The following is a 20507-nucleotide window of genomic DNA, read 5'->3' on the forward strand; positions in this document are numbered from 1 at the left end:
GGGTGGCACAGAATACAGCACACAAATCAAATAAAATCAATCAATTAATAAAAATAAAAGTTAATGTTATTTCCATAAAATAGTACAAAATCATAGAATAGTCTGTAATATCATTGCCAGGGTCACATGAAGAGAGCGGTTGATCCACACAAGTAATTTATAGCACCATGCAGCCAACACTATAGTGAAACATCACCATTGTTTGATAGCTTTTATATCCCTACAGTATAAATATGATAGTATAAATCACAAGTGTAAATAGTCTTTATGTCAGTGTGATCTGATGCGTTTACAAGGAATGAATGATTGATATATACACACACATAGTATTCCACATTTATACTAGTAGCAGTGTAATTGCTGAGGTGTCCTATGAAGCCACTAGTTGCCCCAAATACCGTTGAAATAACTTTATCATATATATCTGAAATGTTCCATTGGAACAGGAATATTGCTACTGTGAATACATTTCTCTCTGTCAGTTCTGGATATATGCCAGAATGGACCTTAAGCCTCAGGAAATCTTGGTACATTTTCCATTGTCAGGCATGAGTGAGCAGCAAATCAAGCTCTCCGTTTGGTACAACATCCCTTCTTTAGTACAAACTGGCGCTTATAAGAGAACCTAGGATTATGTTGACATTTCTTAGGAATATAAAACCAAAGAATACTTGGCTAGTCAATGCATGTATTTAAGTGTCAATTGTAGAAAGTATTGTGAAACAAAACTAAAGGGAAGTGCAGGCAGAATTAAATAATTTTATATGAAATAAACCAGTTAAAATACATTTAATTCCTGACGTGCTCTGGATTAGACATTGATTTTTACCATCTCCTGAAAAATTCCTTGAGACAAAAGTAGCTTTGGATATCTATGTTGTACCTCTCTTCAGTCCATGAATCCATATGTGCTTTTCTTTAAATGTTAAATGTTCTTAATATCTATGGGGAAAATCTGATATAGATATAAAATATTATGTACTTTAAAATAATTCATTTTAATAGCATACAAAATGGATTGTAATAAAAGCAGGGTATTGTAAATGTAGTCTTTACATTTTTAAAGAAAAAATACAAATGGAACCTTTATTCATTTTTATGAACTACTCAGGGATGGCAAACAAAACATGCACAGATCACCATCGTAACTATAGATGGCCACTAAGCAAGGACTATCTGCTTGTTGTTCTAAAGGTCTTGAAATTTTTATGAAGTATAACTTATTAGTGTTTGGAGAGAAATTAGGAGGGAAAATATCTATGAAGTAAATGTTCAGAATGCCTATGAGGTAACAGTAGAGTCATATATTGAGTGATCTTCAACGTACTTTCTGAATGCTAAAATGTGAAAGATTTTAGACCCACAAAATACAAACATTTCCTCCTTATAGCAAAGAAAAGCTTTTTTTCCCTGAAGTTACATGATCTCTTAGAAGGATTATCTAGGACAGAAGACATTAGTTTTTGACTATTGAAATCTTTTGGCAGTTAAAATGGAAATGAATTGTTTTTGTAATAAACTATTTGACCCTTTAAAACATGACACCAAACAGGAAACTCCATTGCTCGTGAGTCACTTCAGTAATTTTTTTAGAAGTAACAAAATGAATACGAAACAATTTAACTATCACATCATCAGTCTATGCTTCCTAATATTCTCTCCTTTAATTAAAATCTAGTGCTTGTGTAATAACTGTATCCCTACTTCATTCAAGTTCACGATTTTTGCTGGGCTTCAGTTTTGATTAATTTTAGAATTGAAGAATCTAAAAGGAGATTTTTTGCATTAGTGAAATGAAATTACAGCAACATGATTAAGCCTGTGGGGTGAAGTGTTGGTGGTTTTAAGTATCTTCTCTCCCAGAAGCCCTACAAACCCTCAAAGTTTAAACACTTTGCATCCTACCTTGGTGTAATGGCTTGGTAGGTCTGCTGCTACTGTCTTCCAGGAGGTGCCTTACAGTACCTACTGCCATATTTACTACATTCTGTGAGACAAATAAGGCCACTACATCCTATCTATCTTACTGACATGGGAGCGGGAAGAGGAAATAATTTATTTGGATTTATAGTATTGGAATCCAAGGTTAGGGAAATCTCTGTGGAGCTCAAAAGAGAGAAATGGAATCAAACTTTACATTTTAAAGAGAAAAAAAAAGAATATAGAAATTCTTTTTTAACTGCAAGTAGTTACAAGCAAAACTATCAGTGGTGGAAAACATAAAATTACAGAGCTCCTCAAACCTTATCCTAAAAGAAACACCAGTAAAATATACACGAAGATAACACTCTAAGTGAACCACAAGATAAGATGGCATGCTCCTATTAAGAGACAGTCAGGTGCAAAAAGGATCCAAGTTGCATAAAAAGACTGATTTTACATACAATCAGTGGATTCTAGAGACAATAACATTTAAATCAGTGCTGGGATTCAAAAATTTTTACTACCAGTTCTCTGGACATTGCTTGGTGGGTGTGGTTTGGTGGGCGTGGCAGGGGAAGGTTACTGCAAAATCCCCATTTCCTCCAGATCAGCTGGGACTCGGGAGGCAGAGAATAGATGGGGCCAGTCAGAAGTGGTATTTACCGGTTCTCCGAACTACTCAAAATTTCTGCTACTGGTTCTCCAGAACTGATCAGAACCTGCTGAATACCACCTCTGATTTAAATGGTATATATATTTCAAAATAAAAAGCAATCTGTCATAACATTGCTAAATAAACCATTGCTGCCACCAATGTTTCTTGTCTGCTTCCCTGGATTTTCCAGATTTTTGCATATTATAATCTTAAATCAGAGGTTTAAGAAAGCAGTTGTTATTTCTCAATTTTACATAGACTCGGTACCTGAACGTAACCTCAGCTAACTTATTTTAAAAGGACCAAAATCTTCTCTCTAAAGAAAGGGGAGGAGTTCGAGAGAGCCTATCTTTTGCTGCATACTCAATTTTCTTGTTGATTGCAAACGTCTGCTGTCTGCCTGGCATGCAGCTGACAGTCTGTGAAAGCAGACTGGAGTGGTTTCACAATGAAAACCTACTGTATTTAGACAGTATAATATTTTGCATGTATAATAAAAATATGCAAGTGAGCAGTTAATTTGGTAGTTAATGGTTGAGGCATCAGAAGAGCAAGAAGCTGTAAAAGAAGAAGAAGAGTGATCAACTGATTACCTTGTAGCAACATTGTGCATTTGGGACTAAATAGTATACAGTAAGACCAGATATGACCAAACCTATACTGTTAATATAAATAGTTTGAAAAATGATGTGTATAAAAATAACTGTCTAGGTCTACCTTCAAAGCAATTCCTGTACAGACGATGCACAAGTACAATAACTGTTCTTATAGTTCCTAAAGCAATTCAAAGGTTTTTGACCAGGTCAATCTCTTAACTGTTATCTACTGCTTTTCCCAATTTGTTTTAATGTTTCTCTAAAAATATATACAGTATGTGTAAAAGAAGCAAAATACAGAATGTTCAATGGGGTGGGTTCTAAATTTTTTTATTACTGGTTCTGTGGGCGTGGCTTGGAGGTCATGTGACTAGGTGGGCGTGGCTAGCTGGTCAGAGTCATTTCTGGAAGGTCCTCGCACTTACAACCAGTCCTCGCACTTACGACCCGACTCATTTGTTTGCTTTTAACACTGATCAGCTGTAGGATGGCCCTTTGAAGCCCCGCGGCAAGAGTTTAAACAGTTTTTTTCCCTCTAGTCATCAGCTGGGACTCAGGAGGCAACAATAGATTGGGGGTGGGACCAAATAAAAGGTAAGAATAACGTGGGGGGGTGGGGAGGTGGGAGGGTGGGGGGGGAGAACCGGTTCAGTGACGTCATATCGTCACCGCTACCGGCTCGACCGAACTGGGAGGAACCCACCACTGGTTCACAGAGAAAAAAAAAATCCCAAGGTATATGGTCTATCTGTATTCTCTATTAAGTAAGTGACAGTCCCCATTTAACAATCACAAATTTTGGTCATAGGTTATTGCAATCATTATGACCTGACTCAATTTTATGATTATTTTTGTGCCCAAAATGCAATCATGTGACTGTGGGGTGGGGGTGAGGCAGCAGTCATAAATTCAAGGGTAGGTTTTAAGTAACTAATTTGAGGTCCATTGTAAAGCGACTGGTTAAGTGACTAGTTATTAACCAAGGATTACTTGTATTGTCCATAGTTGGAATCAAAATGTTGTTCCATAGGTGGCTTTTATTTTCATAACTATGCTTCGAGGAAAGAAGATGTATACTATCAAAATTTTCTAGAATTTCAGTTAGCAGTAGATCAGTTTGATACAGAATTATAAACTATATATATAGAATTCCTAGTGTTCCTAATGACAAAAGCAGGACAATTTGAAAAACAAAAATGATTTTAACGTTGTACATAGTAGATAGCAACCCAATATTGTTGCTATGTACAATGTTATCTTCACAAAGGAGTCTTCCAATTCCCAGAATAGCAATGTCTGGTATTCTTTTTGTGTTGATTTAATATATGAACAGAGAAGTGTGAAATATATGAAGAGAGAAGTATGAAAACTTACTGATACAATAGTAGATGAAAAACTTGTTATGCAGTTCTAATTTATGTCTTACAAACTAGGGATTCTGCAAAAAATGTTTGGGATTTATTGAATACAATTAGCTTTATTCCATATATTTTTTTCATAAGAACTGTCTCACATTTATGTATTTTGTTGCATGCTCTTGATTGAAACAATAATTAAACATGCGTTACACATACTGTATAGCTATCATGCTTTTCTGCCAAGCAAGCATATGTGATTCTCTTCTTCAACTTTCATGATATTGGAGTGAAAGTGTGATAGCCCTTAGCCCCGAGAAATAGGAACTCAGTTATATGAATAGACTTCAGTGTTCAAAAAGAGTTGAATGAAATCCAGTTTGGTTCAGCTCTAGGAAAATAAGAAGGTGCTTTGGATCATTCTGTTTAAAACCCCATATGTGATAAACGTTGTGCCAGTCTTGAAAAACAAGTAAATTAAATCTTGCTCTATTAAAAGCAGCTTATTGTGAAACAGAGTTTGCCACAAAAAAAGAGGAAGTAATAAACGTGCAGGATTCAAAGTAAAATACTCTAACTGAACTATATAATTGTACTAATTATGTTTTTGAATAAATCATGGGATTCAGGGGATATTCATACTGAGGATGACTGAAGATGAAACATTTGGTTTTTCTCCCTGGATGTTCTTAAGTAAGCTGTCCTTCATTTTTTTTTAAAAAAAGATAAGAGGCAATTATTTAAGAGCTGGATGTTACCTATTTGCAAATCACTATCCTGTTCCTTTCCATTAAAGTATTATATTTAATTACCTATGAGTTGTTTTTAGTAGGTATGAATCTCCTTTGTGTCCATTAAAATGATTTGTGTTGAAAAGGGAAGTATTATTTATGTTATTTAGAGGTTCCGAAATTGGTGCTTCACCCTTTGTGTTCTCATTATTTCAGAGCCTTCCAGGAGCTCTTCTGTTGAGTCACTTAACTTCCAACTTGTTTGAGGTGGAAGAGAAAAGAATGGAGGTTAATAATAGAACTATAAAGTTCCTGACCAGCAGTAATTATTGCTTTGTCCTGTTCCATGGAAGTTTAACTCTTGTTTCTCCTAACTGAGCAATTCAGCACGATTTAGCAAATTGTTTACAGTTCACAACAATTCTTTTAGTAACCGTTCAAAATTACAGTGGCACTGAAAAAAGTGACTTATGACCATTTTTCACAGTTATGACCTTTGAATCCAATGATCATGCAATCAAAATTCAGAAGCTTGTTAGCTAGTTCATACTTATGACCTTTGCTGTGTCCCAAGGTCATGGGGCCACCTTTTTGACTTTTTCACAAGCAAAGTCAATGGGGAAGCCAGATTCACTTAATAATCAGGTTACCAATTTATCAACTGCATTGATTCACTTAACAACTGTTAACAACAGAAAAGTTGAAAAATGGGACAAAACTCACTTAACAAATATCTCACGTTTGTTTTGGAAATTTGGAAATTATGGATTCTATTGTAGACGTAAGTTGATTACTATCTGTAATGACACCTAGATTGGGTAGTGACAATTTTTATCTTACTCCCCTCCATTGTTCATTTGGAGGAACTCTGGAAAGCTTATTCAGTATTGGACCTTCCAAAGATGGTAATCGTGGCCACACTTAAAAGACACTGAAAAATGTTTAGGAGATTTTGAATTCTAAATTGTCTTTGCATAGGAAAAATAATAACAGCTAAACTGATGAAATGAAAATAGGTTGCGTAACAAATGCTTGAATAAATATTAATATCAGCACAATCACTAAGCCGTCTATGCTTTTAAAGCCCATTTTATTGTCTTAATAGTAATTTCCCAAAATATATTACACAAAAAATATGCTATCTATTAAATAAAAAGGTGGATGACTTTCCAATTAGTAAATATATATATTCAATATTTTAAGCAAAGTAATAATTTATAACATTTCTTTTGGTAAAATATAATTGTAAGTCTTTTATTGATATGATTTAGACTCAAACATCAAAATTGTTTCAACATTTTATATTAAGTTTTAGAGCCTTGTGACATTTCTTTTGATTAATGGAATTCAATTAAAAAAAAACCCTCTGTAGAATAAGCATTGTGACAGTTCATTCTGTAACAATGAATGGCAATCAATTGTGCAGAAACAGCCAAAGTTGGACTTTGATTTGTGTTAGGAAATTTTATTTTATTTTTGACAGAAAGTAACTTGAACTTTTTTATTCCTAGAAAAGCTCATTGCTTATCAAAGAGAGTTTCATGCTTTGAAGGAACGCCTTCGCATAGCTGAGCACAGAACCTTGCAACGTTCTTCTGAATTAAATACCATCTTGGAGCAGTTCAGACAGGCAGTAGCAGAAACAAATGGAAGTAAGGATGCATTAAGCAGCGTTTCAGGTACAGATTGATGAATCTGAAGATTATTGGGCTTACTATTCTCACTAGGTCTCTCCTGCTTTTCATAAGTCATAAAATACAAAACCTCTCTTACGTTATTATTAGTATTAACAGAAAATACTAGTTTTATTTATTACTTCTCTTTATTACTTTTGCCTTTCTTTTGAGAGTTGTTGGTTCTGTCATGAAATTTAGTAAACATTAATGTTAAGCATGTATTCACTAAACCTATTCAGACTCTTCTCCCAATCATACAAACATACATACCTGTTTTTTACTGTGCTCTCTGCTTCCTTCTCCATCTATACGTAAATAAGGGAGATCTGTGACTTATTTACTTGATGATCAGAGTAACAGAGATGCATTTAAAGAAGGTAGTATTGCTCATAGGCTTAATTCAGGTCTCAGCCATTTGTTTTTCCCTTTCCAACCAGAAAATCTTGAGAGGTATGACCTCCAGAAACCCAGAGACCCAGAAGCTTTTTTTTCTTTTAAAAACATTTTTTCTACAATATCTCTTTGGCCGAAGAGGTTGTTTAAAAAATGCTTTTAAAAGCCTCTGATGATCCCAGCTGAGCCACACGATCATCAGAGGCTTTTTTTTTACTTTTAAAAGCATTTTTTTTGGCCGAAGAGGTTGTAAAAATGCTTTTAAAAATAAATTTAAAAAGCCTCTGATGATTGCGTGGCTCAGGTGGGCATGGGGGGGACACAGGGATTTTTGCTACTGGTTCTCCAAACCACCCGCCGCCATCGCTACCAGATTGGGCGATCCAGTCCAAACCGGGAGAATTTCACCCCTGGATTATACAATTTATGACTGGTAGGGTCTTTGTGTTTACTTACCTAAGGAAATAAATAGAATGATCGGGGGGGGGGGGGCAGAAAGAAAAGTAGTGTAAGTGAGAGTAACTTCCAACTTCCTGCCAGCTTCCCTATTGGCATTGCTTGTGGGAAGCTGGCAGGGAATGTCAGAAATCAAAATCTTGTGACAGCAGCTGACCACAGCGGCACTCTAGTAGCATAATTTGGCAAATAAAACTGGTGTGTGAAGATCTTTGAAATTTCAATTACTGTATTTTTCGGACTATAAGACGTATCTGACTATAAGATGCACCTAAACTTAGAAGAGGAAATTATCAAAAAAATGTTTTTGGCCTCCACAGGCCCCATTTTCAGGCCCTTTTCCAGGCCTTTTCCAGCCTTTTTTTGGCCCAAATTTTTGCTTTTTTTTTGGCCTGTTTTCGAGGCTTTTTTCAGGTCATTTTTTCCAAAAAAAATTGGCAAAAAAAGCCTAGAAAACGGGCCAAAAAAAGCCCCCAAAAAGGCTGAAAATGGGCTGAAAGAAGGCTGAAAAAAGGCCCAGAAATGGGGCATGGGAGGCAAAAAAAAAACAGCTGGCAGGTGGGCGGGGCTTTGGCAATATTCAATCTATAAGACGCACAGACATTTTCACTCCCTTTTGGGAGACAAAAAAGTGCGTCTTATAGTCCGAAAAATACGGTATGTGGGAATAAGGGGTCCTGGATTTTCTATGCATTCTTTGAGTTAGAGGATTTGAAGTACTTTGATTAAAAATTGTTGCCCTACGATGCACGGTTTTGGTTAACTGGATGTTAAAAGGAAACCATGCTCTGAAAAGGATGTGGTGTGCTTGCTGCCACCTGTCAGCTGCTCCTTTAAAAAAATGTCCCTTTTCCTGAGTTTGCCTGGATGCATAGTCCCAGAAAGATATTCACTTGAATAAATATTCAGATAGTCCCAGAAAGATATTCACTTAAATATTCATTGACATTAAAGAGGTTTGAAGAGTATATAAAGATCATGTTGCAACTTCCCTAACTCAAGTGCATATTTTCCTGGGACTTATTGCTATTACCTGAACCTAGGAAAAGATGCACCTTTTTCAGAGTGCCAGAAATGAATATATCCATGACTCTTATGCAAATGTAACCCTTGTGTTTGCTTTCAGATGAAACATTAAAGTTGTTAAATGAACTGACAAGCAGAAAATCTCTTCAAGTGCCAAATATATATTACCACTTGCCTCATTTGTTGAAAAATGAAGGAAGCCTTCGACCCTCTGTACATGTTGGTCTCGGACGAACAGGAGGTAAACTAGCAAAATCGATACGAGTGATAGTGTGATGCGCTTAAAGATATACTTAAAACTCTGTTGTAGCTAGAGTCAGCATGACTTCTGAGAAGCAGAAAATGAAATTTTATTTTCTTTGTTGTGTTATCTCTTAGATTTCAAATTGAATTACTTTTTTAAAAAAGTTTATTTTCAACCTTTTTGCTTATTGTTTTATACAGATCCTGCTGTTTTGATGCTAAGGTATAAGAGAAACAATGGATTTGAAACAGCATGTATTTGCCTTAATTAAAAACAACAACAATGCATGACATTTTGAGATCATAATTTAGCAAATATGGATGCTGTGCAGCTTTTATAAAACTTTAAAAGTAAAATAAATAATTGGATTAGTTTATCTTTTTGACTTTTCACAACTATTTCAACAGTCGGTAGCTTTAATAAAATGTCATATTTACTCTGTTCATCATCTTATTCAGTTATTGATTTGTCTTTCTTCAAATAACGTGTTCAAATGACTTCAGAATAATTAGAATGGGCATTGAACATATTGTAGGAAAACATGCACATTATATTAGACTTCAGATTATCATAGTAAATGTATATTTTCTGTACAGAATTTATAATCCTAAACAAATAATGTGCCTGAGAAAAATTATGGCTCTTGATTAGAATTTTAGAAGTTTGCAAGGCAGTATTTCCCCATATATAATGTTTATATATTTACATGTAATCCTTGTTTAATGACCTGGCTGAAATAAGATCATAAACATAGTTGCAATTTTGTACAACCATGCAGTTGCTGGTCCCAATGGTAGTCATTAATTAACGACTACCAGAATTTAAAAGATTTATAAGGCCACCCCTTCCAACAACTCACGATTCTGGGTGTTGTAAAAACATCAACAGTAAAAATAAATATAAAAATCAACCAAAAAAACCCCATACCCCCAAAAACCAAAGATATAATCAACACGCAATTGAGATGGCTATGAAAACATATGCAAGCATCACAGATAAGCTTATCCACCACCTACATAGATAAAAAGCCAGGTGTTCACAGTTTGTGGCAATTTGAACATCAGGGAGAACTCATTCCAAAATTCAGGGGCAGGAATAGAATATGCCCATTTCCTAGGTCCTATTAGGTGACATTGTTTCAGAGAGGGAAACTGGAGTTGTGCCCATTCTGCACAACCTTGTTTTGTCAGTATGATATTGAGTTGTTATGCTTATACTACCAATTTTGTACACTGGGTGTGATGTTTTCCTTATCTAATTTTGGATGGCTTATTTTTTTATAGAACAATCAGCTTTAGTGAGAAATTGCATTTTGCAGGCTTTACACTCTTTTGAGGAAACAAGTTTTCTTTGTTCTAATGCATGTTAGGCATGAAAGACACAAGGTTGCTCATTAAGATTTATAGCAATCTTTGTGTATGCATGCAGACTGTATTAAAGATAGGCTAAGATATCTATGTTTCTCATGTGCTTATTGGATAACAAGTTAATTTTAAAATCTCTAGTAGACTGGGCGTTACAAAAATCATTGTCACATCCAGTGAAATTTGGATCTAAATGTTTTATACTAAAATATGTTTTTATTTTATGGAATCTTATATTTTATAGATTTTAGATTTAGTCTTGCATTTAAACATTTAAATGCACTTTCTAGGAAGAAAAGTATATAAAGAAAAGTCAACAAATCCTGGGTAATTTCAGACCACCAACTTCTGCCTAATCTCTTACACATTCTGTATAATTTTCTACATTTGCCATGCAAAGAATTTCACATGGAGCATGGGTACTAAGCCAGCCAATTGTTACAAATTTCAGCATGCACTGATAAGTGTGAAAGCTTGATTATGTGCCATCAAGTCATTATTGACCGCTAGCAACCAAATAGATATTCTTCCTGACAATCTGTCCCTAACTTTTGCTTCAAAGCATGCTGCTTTCCCTGAATTATGAATTGTGGGAGGAAGGATAACTTTTAATTAGATGATGTGAAGAATAAATGGGATTGTGATACTAGTTATTTTTAATTGTTTAACTGATAATGGATTGTGTAAAACAGAAATGGCCAACCTTTTCTAGTGTGAGAATTGTACTTGGTCTTGAAGGACATACAGAAAATGAACATTGGGACAAAACTGATCTTGTTTTAATTAAATTTTTCTCTCCTTTTAACACATTAAAATGGACAAAACCGTGATAATTTTTGGTGGAGTTCTGGGGCCACATATGGCTAAAGGTTTACAACTCAAAACATGCATCTGTACCTCTGTCTCTACCTTTGCAAAGCATTGCACATATTTGGAATATTATGAGAACACTAAGTACTCTTACAAAATGGTTGTCATGGAGGACAAGGCTAGCTCCAAAAAAACTGTAAATTTATGAGGATGCTTCATGCTGTCACATAAACATGAAGGATGCTCCTCACTTACCTCATGTTCTTCTGACTATATTTTTTGCCATGCCACCTGTTTTAATTGTTTTTCTAATTTAAATTTCTGAGGAAGTCAGATGGGGCATTGTAGAAGTAGCAAAGGAGATATCTGCAGAGACTGTAGCTCTTATAAATGCTTTTTTGGGATGCTCATAATTTAAAATTTGAGGACCTAGCAGTAAAATTCCAGCTTCATGCTCTTGAAGAATATTATTTTCTCTGGCCAAGGAAAGACTAAAGCATTGAGGTATTAACTGCTACTTCTTCATGAAAGTATCATTTTTAAGTGCTCTTTTTATGCAACCTGTTTTCAGAATACCTAGTGGAATTGCTTGGGGCTGCATATTAATAGTGCAGAAAACAAAGCAGAATAACCTAAAAGGCAATCAATAGTATATTTAAAAACTGCAAAATAAGTCATTTCTTTTGTGTTCAAGGAAACTGATTTATCTATTTGTTTTTAGTTTCTATAGTAATGGGTATTCCAACTGTCAAGAGAAAAGTAAAATCTTACCTTACTGAAACTCTTCACTCGCTGATTGATAAGCTGTCACCTGAAGAAAAATTGGATTGTGTTATGATTGTATTCATAGGAGAGGTAATTCAAATATTGTTTATTTAATTTATATAGCTGTGTATTTCTCATACATTACTCTGGGATGCTTACAATGAAATAGATAAAAAACCAAATACATGTTTAAAATTAAACGCATACTGTAGCAGATGGGCATCATAAAATAACTGTCAACAAAACCAAGAGATGGGCTCTATCACACTTCAGAGGTCCCACGTCCCAGCACAAGACCCAAGTTTTTAGGGTCTTGATAAAGACCAGCAAGGTCAGGGTATAACCTAATCTCAGGTGGAATGGCGTCCACTGTTCTGCCCCAGCTACAGACCCCAAAGAATGCAGCACACACTAAGACTGTACAAACCTTAGTTTACTAAATTAAACAGTTTTTTTTTCCAAACAAAGGCTGTTAATTAACTTTCTTAACAGCCTACAAGAATACAAAGAATAAATAATCTTAATTTTACTATGGTTGGCAGAAAGCCCAGAAGCAATTTGCAGAGAACTAAGGATGATTGCCACAACATAAATGGAGCTCTTCCTGAACTCTACCAGCTGACACTCCTTAGCATGCCCCTCCTGCCAGACTTGGAGGGATAAGTAGAAACAATTGGTGAGGGATGGTCCCATAAGTAGTCCAGACTCAAGCCATGAAAAAATTTAAAGGTAAATACCAATGTCTACTTTAAATAGATACCCCACCTCTTTGAGCAGAATCTGTGAATCCAGGAGGACCTCCAGATTGTGCACGAGGTCTATGTGCACTGTGCCATTCACCCAGAAACAAAGATGGAAGGTTCCCCAAACCAGAAGTCCAAAAACACAAAGCCACTTGGCCTTCCCTCTGTATCTGAAGCCTATTGAGCCCCATCCTGAGCCCCATTACTTCCAGGCACTGAGAGAGACTCTACATAGCATCATAACACCAAGTGGAGATGTAAAAGTCAGCTTTGGAAGCCATATTAACACCAGAAGCTTCCATGCTGCCAACTTCTTGTGCTTGGGAAAGTAGGAGGGGGGGATTCAGTAGAATGATTGTAGTTAGACATAATAGCATTCTTCCCTTCGGTCAAGGTCATGGTGTTTATGCAACTGGAGGGGGAGTGGTTGCAGTGATGGCTCAGGTTGGGACAGATGGTGATTGGGCCATGTGATGGACTGATGGGTGCAGGGGTTGGATTTAGGGTTTTGATTTACTGAGGGAAAACCCGGGACTCTCAGATTTGGATTTTCCCAGATGTGCCAGTATGCCCACTCAAATAAATGGAACTTTGAGAAATGCTTGCCTCAGAGTTTTTAATTGGAGTGGGGTTTAATTGGAGTGGGAGTGACAATAAAGCTGTGTATCATCAGTATACTGATGATATCTCACCTCAAAGCTTCACCCTATGGCTTCCTGTAAATATTAAACTTTTTTTTATAAAATTCAAAATTAGAAGATATATTTTCAGTCTGTTTTAAGGTTTATCTCTTAGATGTAATGTGAGGTTGGGTAGGGGGCTAGGTAGAAAGCAGATTAAGATTTTCCCTGTAGATCTTGGATTATCTGAACCAGATAGAAAAACCTCTTGTTTCCATTTTACATACAATGGATATGACAGACTCATCGATAGCATGATACTAAACACTCATCAGTTTAGACCAGTGATGGCTAACCTTTTTGCCATCACGTGCCAGGAGAGGGGGGGGGCGGGGGAGGGTCACGTGCATGTGTACCCACACCAATAATTCTATGCGCCCTGCCCTGCGCATGAGCGCGCAACCCCCCTCCCCTCCCCTCTGCTCCTGGCACGCGATGGCCTGGTAGGTCTGTTTTTCTTTCTTACCTGGTTCCAGATCCTCTCTATTTATCTGGGAAGGGCGAAAACAACCTTTCTCACTCCGTCGGAGGCCCTCCAAAGGCCTGAAACGGCCCATTTCCCAACTCACAGTGGGACCAGAAGTGACATTTTTTTGCTGTTCCCCAGCCTCTCTAGGAGTCTCTGGAGGCTGGGGACAGCAAAAAACCTCACTTCCTGTCCCACCGGGAGTTGGGAAATGGGCTGTTTCAGACCTTTGGAGGGCCTCCAAGGGAGTGGGAAAGGCTGTTTTCGCCCTCCGCAGATGCATAGAGAGAATCTGGAGCCAGGTAAGAAAGAAAAACGGGCCTCCCCCCACCCAGCCCCTCCGGAGGCAGGAAACAGCCTGTTTCCCTACTTCTGGTGGGCCCAGAAGGCCCGAAAATCAACTGGCCGGCACGCGCATGCGCACCAGAGCTCAGCTGGCGTGCCCACTGATATGGCTATGCGTGCCACCTGTGGCACGCGTGCCATAGGTTCGCCATCATGGGTTTAGACTATAGAAAGCAAAGTAATCCAGTTAGTTCAAAGGGTCTTGTTTCACAGATAAGAGTACACAGATCATATCCTAAGAACTGTCTCTTTTTGCATGGTATCCAAACAAAACTAATGTTTTCTTTGCAGCTGCATATTGCAGAGGAGATGTGCTTGAAATAATTGAGATAATGGGCCATTAGTATCAAATCTTCATTAGGTGCAGCTCTTTGAGGCATAAGATTTGTGGGAGTTCTTTCAAAAATTGAAAACAACCTCAGATCTGTTTCTGTTGTTGAAGTATACAGTAAGGCTTTTAATGGCCACCAGGTGAATTCTAGACAAACTACATAAATTTATTGCTTTTTGGTATGGAATGAATTGACAAGGTAGAGAGTCGTAACTGTCATAAGGGAAATTGCTGAAGCAAATTTCATTAAAATATACACGTGCTTCTTTGTGAACGGACTTGAATTGCACAAAATGAGCACTGTTGAGTGTTTTACTGTTAAGGGAAAATTCTGTTTGCTAAAGGCAGTCATTTAAGCAAAAACAAGTCTGGACTGTTATAATAATTTCTGTTTGTTTAATATTGGAAGCTATTATGGCATTGAGCCTGGAGCAGCATTGAACTTAATTCAGGAATTATGTAGCTTGTACAGTCTGCTTCTGAACTACATATAAAAACGGTCAGAGTTCTACATGTGTAAGATTGGGAGGCCAGCAATCCTGTGTCTACTTCTAAAGTGTTTTTCCCTTTGTCCTTTGTGTTTCTGAAACAACATTTTGATGAGGTTTGGGTTTTGGCTGGGAGAGAAGGGGAAGGAAAATTCATTTCTGTCTGCTTTTTTCTGGATCTAGTTCATCCCTTTTATGGAAACTTATGGAGTTGTTGCTCCATGACTTTTCTGGCTGGTCCAAGAAACCAAAATTATATCAAATGAGTTGTGGACTAAAACATTTGCTGTTTATGAATTCTTTAGAACAGTGTTTCTCAACACAGGCTGGGGAATGCTGAGAATTGAAGTCCATACTTTAAGAAGTATGGACTTCAGAAGTCACTAAGGTTGAGAAACACTGCCTTAGACCAAATACATTAGATTATTGGTTTTCAAAACTCTCTTTTAATTAAGCCAGTTTCTGTATATGGAGAGATATATTTCAGTTGGAGTAGATAAAAGTTTTATAGGATATATATAACTAAGATCATATCCGCCTGGCATAATTTTCATCATTTTTGTGCCCCTGAACTCTTACAAATCAATCCAAAGTTGATTTTTCTACCATTTTTACTTCTGCTGCCCTTGAAACATTGAGAACAAGCAGAATATACAATCACCGAATAGTTCTCCCTGAAATTACCCCGAAGTTCAAAGGATGGTTCTGAAAAGGTATCCTATTTCATCCACTGCTGACATCATAGACTACAAAACCCCATTGCTCCACTCCATGCAATAGAAAAAGAAATAAACAACCATCGGTTCCCCTATTTATATTTTCAGTATATACTCCATGCATGTTAGCCAATTTTGTGAGAAGGGAGAGCTATCTTTCTGTTTCTTTTTAAAAATCTAAGCTAGCTGAGATGCTGAAAAGATCACTTAGTGCCATTATTACAGTCTGATGCTATAGTTTTTCTCAACCTTATCTACTTAAAGATTCATGGACTTCAATTCTCAGAATTCCAGTTTGCTGGCTGTGGAATTCTGGGACTTGACATTCATGCATCATAAAGTTGCCAAGATTGAGAAATGGCATTTTTCACAGAGGTTTGAGCCATGATTCCTGATTTATTTTTTTTATTTGATTTATATGCCGCCCTTCTCCGGAGACTCAGGGCGTCTTACAATGCGCTAAGCAATATTGCAGTGTAGAACTTCTGGGTGTACATGATGGTGGAGAAAGGAATGGTTATCCTGAACCCAGACACTGGAATTGGATGAGGCAACGATATGCTACTTATGTATGCCAAAGAAATCATGCTGTGCTGATATTTTTTAGAGAGGTTACAAAGCTAATTAGAAGGATTTTAATTGGGCCACCTCAGTTCTTAACATAGTTAAAATGCAGTGGATACTTTGCTTGTGTGTAGAAATTGGGAGGCACAATTGGGCAGTAACAACATAGATCACCCGTAAGTTCTATCATTGCAATTCCTATTCCCGACTCCAGTTTGCTCCAGTTGCAGAATGGGGCCAGAGATAAGCCTCTCATAATCAAAGTAAGCAGATATCATGGGGAAGGACAATTCAGAACTTGAAGTAGCAGAGACTGTGCATGTGGAGAGGTCCTGCTCTTTTTTCAATGCTTTTCTGGGTTCAGATTCAGGTACCATGCCCAAAATATCTGTGCCTATTGTGTATTTGTGAATAAAGGACCTATATTTAAACTGCTGCTTTTCTCAATCAAACATACAAATCAGAGGAAAAAATCATTTCCCAACTATCCTGCTTTTGATTTTGCCAACAAAAACTGCTTTAAATAGCTGTGTCATTCACAATAGAGGCAAAGCATAGGTATTATATTACCATTCAGGTGCTGTTTGACCTCATGGCTCTAACACTGGAATTGCTTAATTAAAAGTAAACATGCTTAAATTTAGCATGCTAAAATTGAATTTAACTGAATGTTCTGCTGGCTATTATCTGTGACAAGAAAACAATCTTTTTGTATGGCATTTGTTAATGAATGAATACATTTGGGATGTTGATGTCATGTTAGCCTACTTGAAGAGCAAAACTGGGTATACAAACTATGCAGTTGTCAAACCAATTATCCATACTATGTATAAATACGTTGTTTTCCTTTTTTTTTCTAGACAGAACTTGAGTATGTAAATGGTGTTGTGGCAAACCTTGAAAAAGAGTAAGTTTCATTTATACAAGTAACCACTGAAATAATTTGGATTATCCACTTTTTAGTACACAGTTTAGAGTCCAAAAGTGACATTTCTAAATAGGTTTGTGTAATACATTATATCAATACACAATACATTACAGTTAAATGCAATGATACAATTCAAGTAATTTAACAACCGGTTCTCCCTAATGACCGCCTGGATAGGTGTGGCTGGGGGCTGTGTCATGTGACTGAGTGGGCATGGCCAACTCAACGTCACTCAGCAGGATACTGCAGGTGGCTACTTCTGGCCTTTGTTGGTGCAGCTGGGCATGCATGCCTCTTTTGCTCGGGGAGACACCCGACCTGCTCTCTGCCCCGAGACACTGGCCTGCCGTGTTCACTGCCACCGCCTCATGGCTTGCCCTCTGACCCCCGCCACCACTGCTGTTGCCAGGGGTGAGTGGGGCAGGGTTGCATTGTGGCTCTGCATCGTAATGGGCTCCAGGAGGAGGAGGAGGGACCCCAACTCCCCTTTGTGAAGCGTGCTAAATTTCACTGTGCTGTGCAAGGCGCTGTGAAAGCAGCGGGCAGGCTACTTCGGCCATAAGGCAACAACAGCAGTGGCAGTGGTAGTGGCGTGGGTTGGGCCAGCGGGCAGGGTATGAGGCGGCCACGGTGGTGAAGGCGTCAGGCCAGTGTCTTGGGATGGAGAGCAGGTCGTGTGTCTCCCTGAGTGACTGAGGCATGCCCAGCTGCACTAACAAAGGCCGGAAGTAGCCACCCGCCGTTTCCGGCTGCAAAACTCTTTTTAAAAACCCTGACTGTCAGGCAGCAAGACCCAGCAAGAGATGAGGCACCAGAAAATCAGACCCAGCTGCTTCTCTCTGCCACGGTGCTTCCTGGACGTGGCTTACAGCTCTGAGCCTGAAGCAGTGGGAAGCCAGGGCTGCCTTGAGCGCAAATGTACTGTGATGAAAGTGGAGTGCTGTTGCTGCGCAAAGGCAAGTACAGGCACACTTCACTCCTGCACTAAGGCTCCGGCCATCGCCACCGCTGTTTCGGCCACCTGTGCTGCTCCACCTTGCTGCAACAGTGCCATTACCTCACTCTGACCAGCGAGGGCTGCGCTACTCCTTGCACCACTTCTTGTAGCACCCTCTATGGTGGAGATTTTCAGCCCCACCCAGAGTGAGTCTCCCTCTCCCGCCATCGCCCTTACCTTCTCAGGCCAGACAAGGAGTGACTTTGAGGGGAGGGGCAAGGGGTGGGGCCCGCCAGTGGTGGGATCAGCCGGTTCACCAAACTGCAAAAAGTTAACAATCGGTTCGGCTGCACTAGTTTGAACTGGCTGAATCCCACCATTGCTTAAATAGCTACATTGAACATTGAGATAACTTTCCTTCTAAAACAGCAAATAGTATTACAATATAAGATCCAGGCAGGCGTGAAATGGATACATCCACATGAAATAAATATTGCATACCTACATTAAAGTTTTTATGGTAGTGGTAAAATATAAAAAAGACTATCTAGGTGCTTAAGAAGTTAATATTGGTTGGTTCTGTAAAATACATATTTACCTTTGTAAACTCTTCCATTGATAATTGCAAGTAGTTTGAGACAATATGCTGCATTGATTTTATAGATGTAGAATTTTCAACCTCAGAAACTATCAAAGGCTTGGTGAACACAGAAGCCTCTTCAGTCTAGTGTGGCCCCAGGTGACAAAACTCAGTGGTGAAATGTAAAAATTGTTACTACCGGTTCTGTGGATGTGGCTTGGTGGTGGTGGGGGGTAATGTGACTGGGTGGGCGTGGCCACCATTTTTTTTAACTTTTAAAAGCATTTTAAAAGCCTCTGACAATCGGGCAACTCAGCTGGGATTGTTAGAGGCTTTTAAAAGCATTTTTTTTCTACAACCTCCTTGGCCGAAGAGGTTGCAGGAAAAAAAATGCTTTTAAAAGGCTCTGACGATACCAGCTGAGCCATGCGATCATCAGAGGCTTTTTTTTTTAACTTTTAAAAACATTTTTTCAGCCGAAAAGGTTGTAGAAAAAATGCTTTTAAAAGTAAAAAAAACAGCCTCTGATGATTGCGTGGCTCAGCTGGGCATGGGGGGGGTGTGCGCAGGGATTTTTGCTACCGGTTCTCCGAACCACCGGCGCCATCGCTACCGGATCAGGCGATCCGGTCCGAACCGGGAGCATTTCACCCCTGACAAAACTATAGTTTTACATGTAGGTTGAAATCAGCAGTTGGCCTCCAATTTATTAACTTGCTCAGTGCCTTACATTTTGTTTCACAGCTGAATAAAAAATTGAACCCAAGTCCAAATTGATCACTGATGTCTGAAGTAAAGCATCCTTAAATATAAAATAACAAAGCTGACTTTTCTGACCCCAGGTTTTCTACAGAAATTCGTTCTGGTTTAGTGGAAATAATAGCTCCTCCTGCGTTTTACTATCCAGACATGAAAAATCTAAAAGAGACATTTGGAGATTCAAAAGAAAGAGTCAGGTAAGGACTTTTTTTCTTGCAGGTGTGAAACTACTAGATCTTAACAGAGATAGTAGATAGTCTAAGATACTCTTAACTTAAATATTGCATTTGAGAATACAGGGTAAAGTAGGCCCAGAATCAGGCTGCAAATTCTATTGCATGTTTTGTATCCAGGTCTTTCCTAATTTGGTGCCCTTTAGATATGCAGGAACTATAGTTTTCACAGTCCTCAGCCATTGGCCATGTTGGTTATAGAATGTGAAACTCCCCATATACAGCATTTGAGGAAAGACAGCTTCCATTATTCTTACTACTCTTACTATTACAGTATTCTTCAGGAATATTCATTTTTAAACATGACCTCAGACATGAGTCTTGAGGAAAGGGTTTTTCCAATCCAAATCTTATCTTTTAACTTTCTCATAATAATGTCAATTTTGCTGTTGTAGCCTTCTTTTGATCTGCAAATGCTTAGTTTGGCACTGTGTTTATGTCATCGGATTTGGAACTTTTTTGAGCTGCTACTGTGGTATTTGGTGACAAAGCAGATAAAGCGGAAATATAGTTTGGATTAAATAATGGCTAGAAAAACATTCTATAATGGCTATTGTTGCTGCAATCCTAGCACTAGAAGTCCATGTTTCTTTGGTAATGTCTGCTAGGACTTGGGGCAGAACCAAGGTGCTTCCAATTAGAACATGGGAGTATTTTTTTGTGATATTAGATACACATCAAACCAAAGTAAATATGACACAGGAAAACCTTGAACAGGATCTGCAAGATTTTTGAAGGACATC

General features: G+C 38.0%; 1 protein-coding gene across 2 annotated transcripts in view; it reads left to right on the plus strand.

Annotated features, from left to right (window-relative positions):
* Positions 1-20507, plus strand: part of MGAT4A (alpha-1,3-mannosyl-glycoprotein 4-beta-N-acetylglucosaminyltransferase A) — a 69816-nt gene that overhangs the window by 29068 nt on the left and 20241 nt on the right. For both annotated transcript variants that reach the window (XM_070943234.1, XM_070943233.1), the window contains exons 2-6: positions 6772-6939; positions 8912-9052; positions 11951-12084; positions 17188-17234; positions 19615-19728. In XM_070943234.1, coding sequence (XP_070799335.1) covers positions 6772-6939; positions 8912-9052; positions 11951-12084; positions 17188-17234; positions 19615-19728 — 604 coding nt within the window. The remainder of the gene's footprint in view (positions 1-6771; positions 6940-8911; positions 9053-11950; positions 12085-17187; positions 17235-19614; positions 19729-20507) is intronic.

Source organism: Pituophis catenifer, unplaced genomic scaffold (genome assembly GCF_029215685.1).
Source record: "Pituophis catenifer annectens isolate HBS135680 unplaced genomic scaffold, rPitCat1.0.hap2 SCAF_4, whole genome shotgun sequence".
Classification (NCBI taxonomy): domain Eukaryota; kingdom Metazoa; phylum Chordata; class Lepidosauria; order Squamata; family Colubridae; genus Pituophis; species Pituophis catenifer.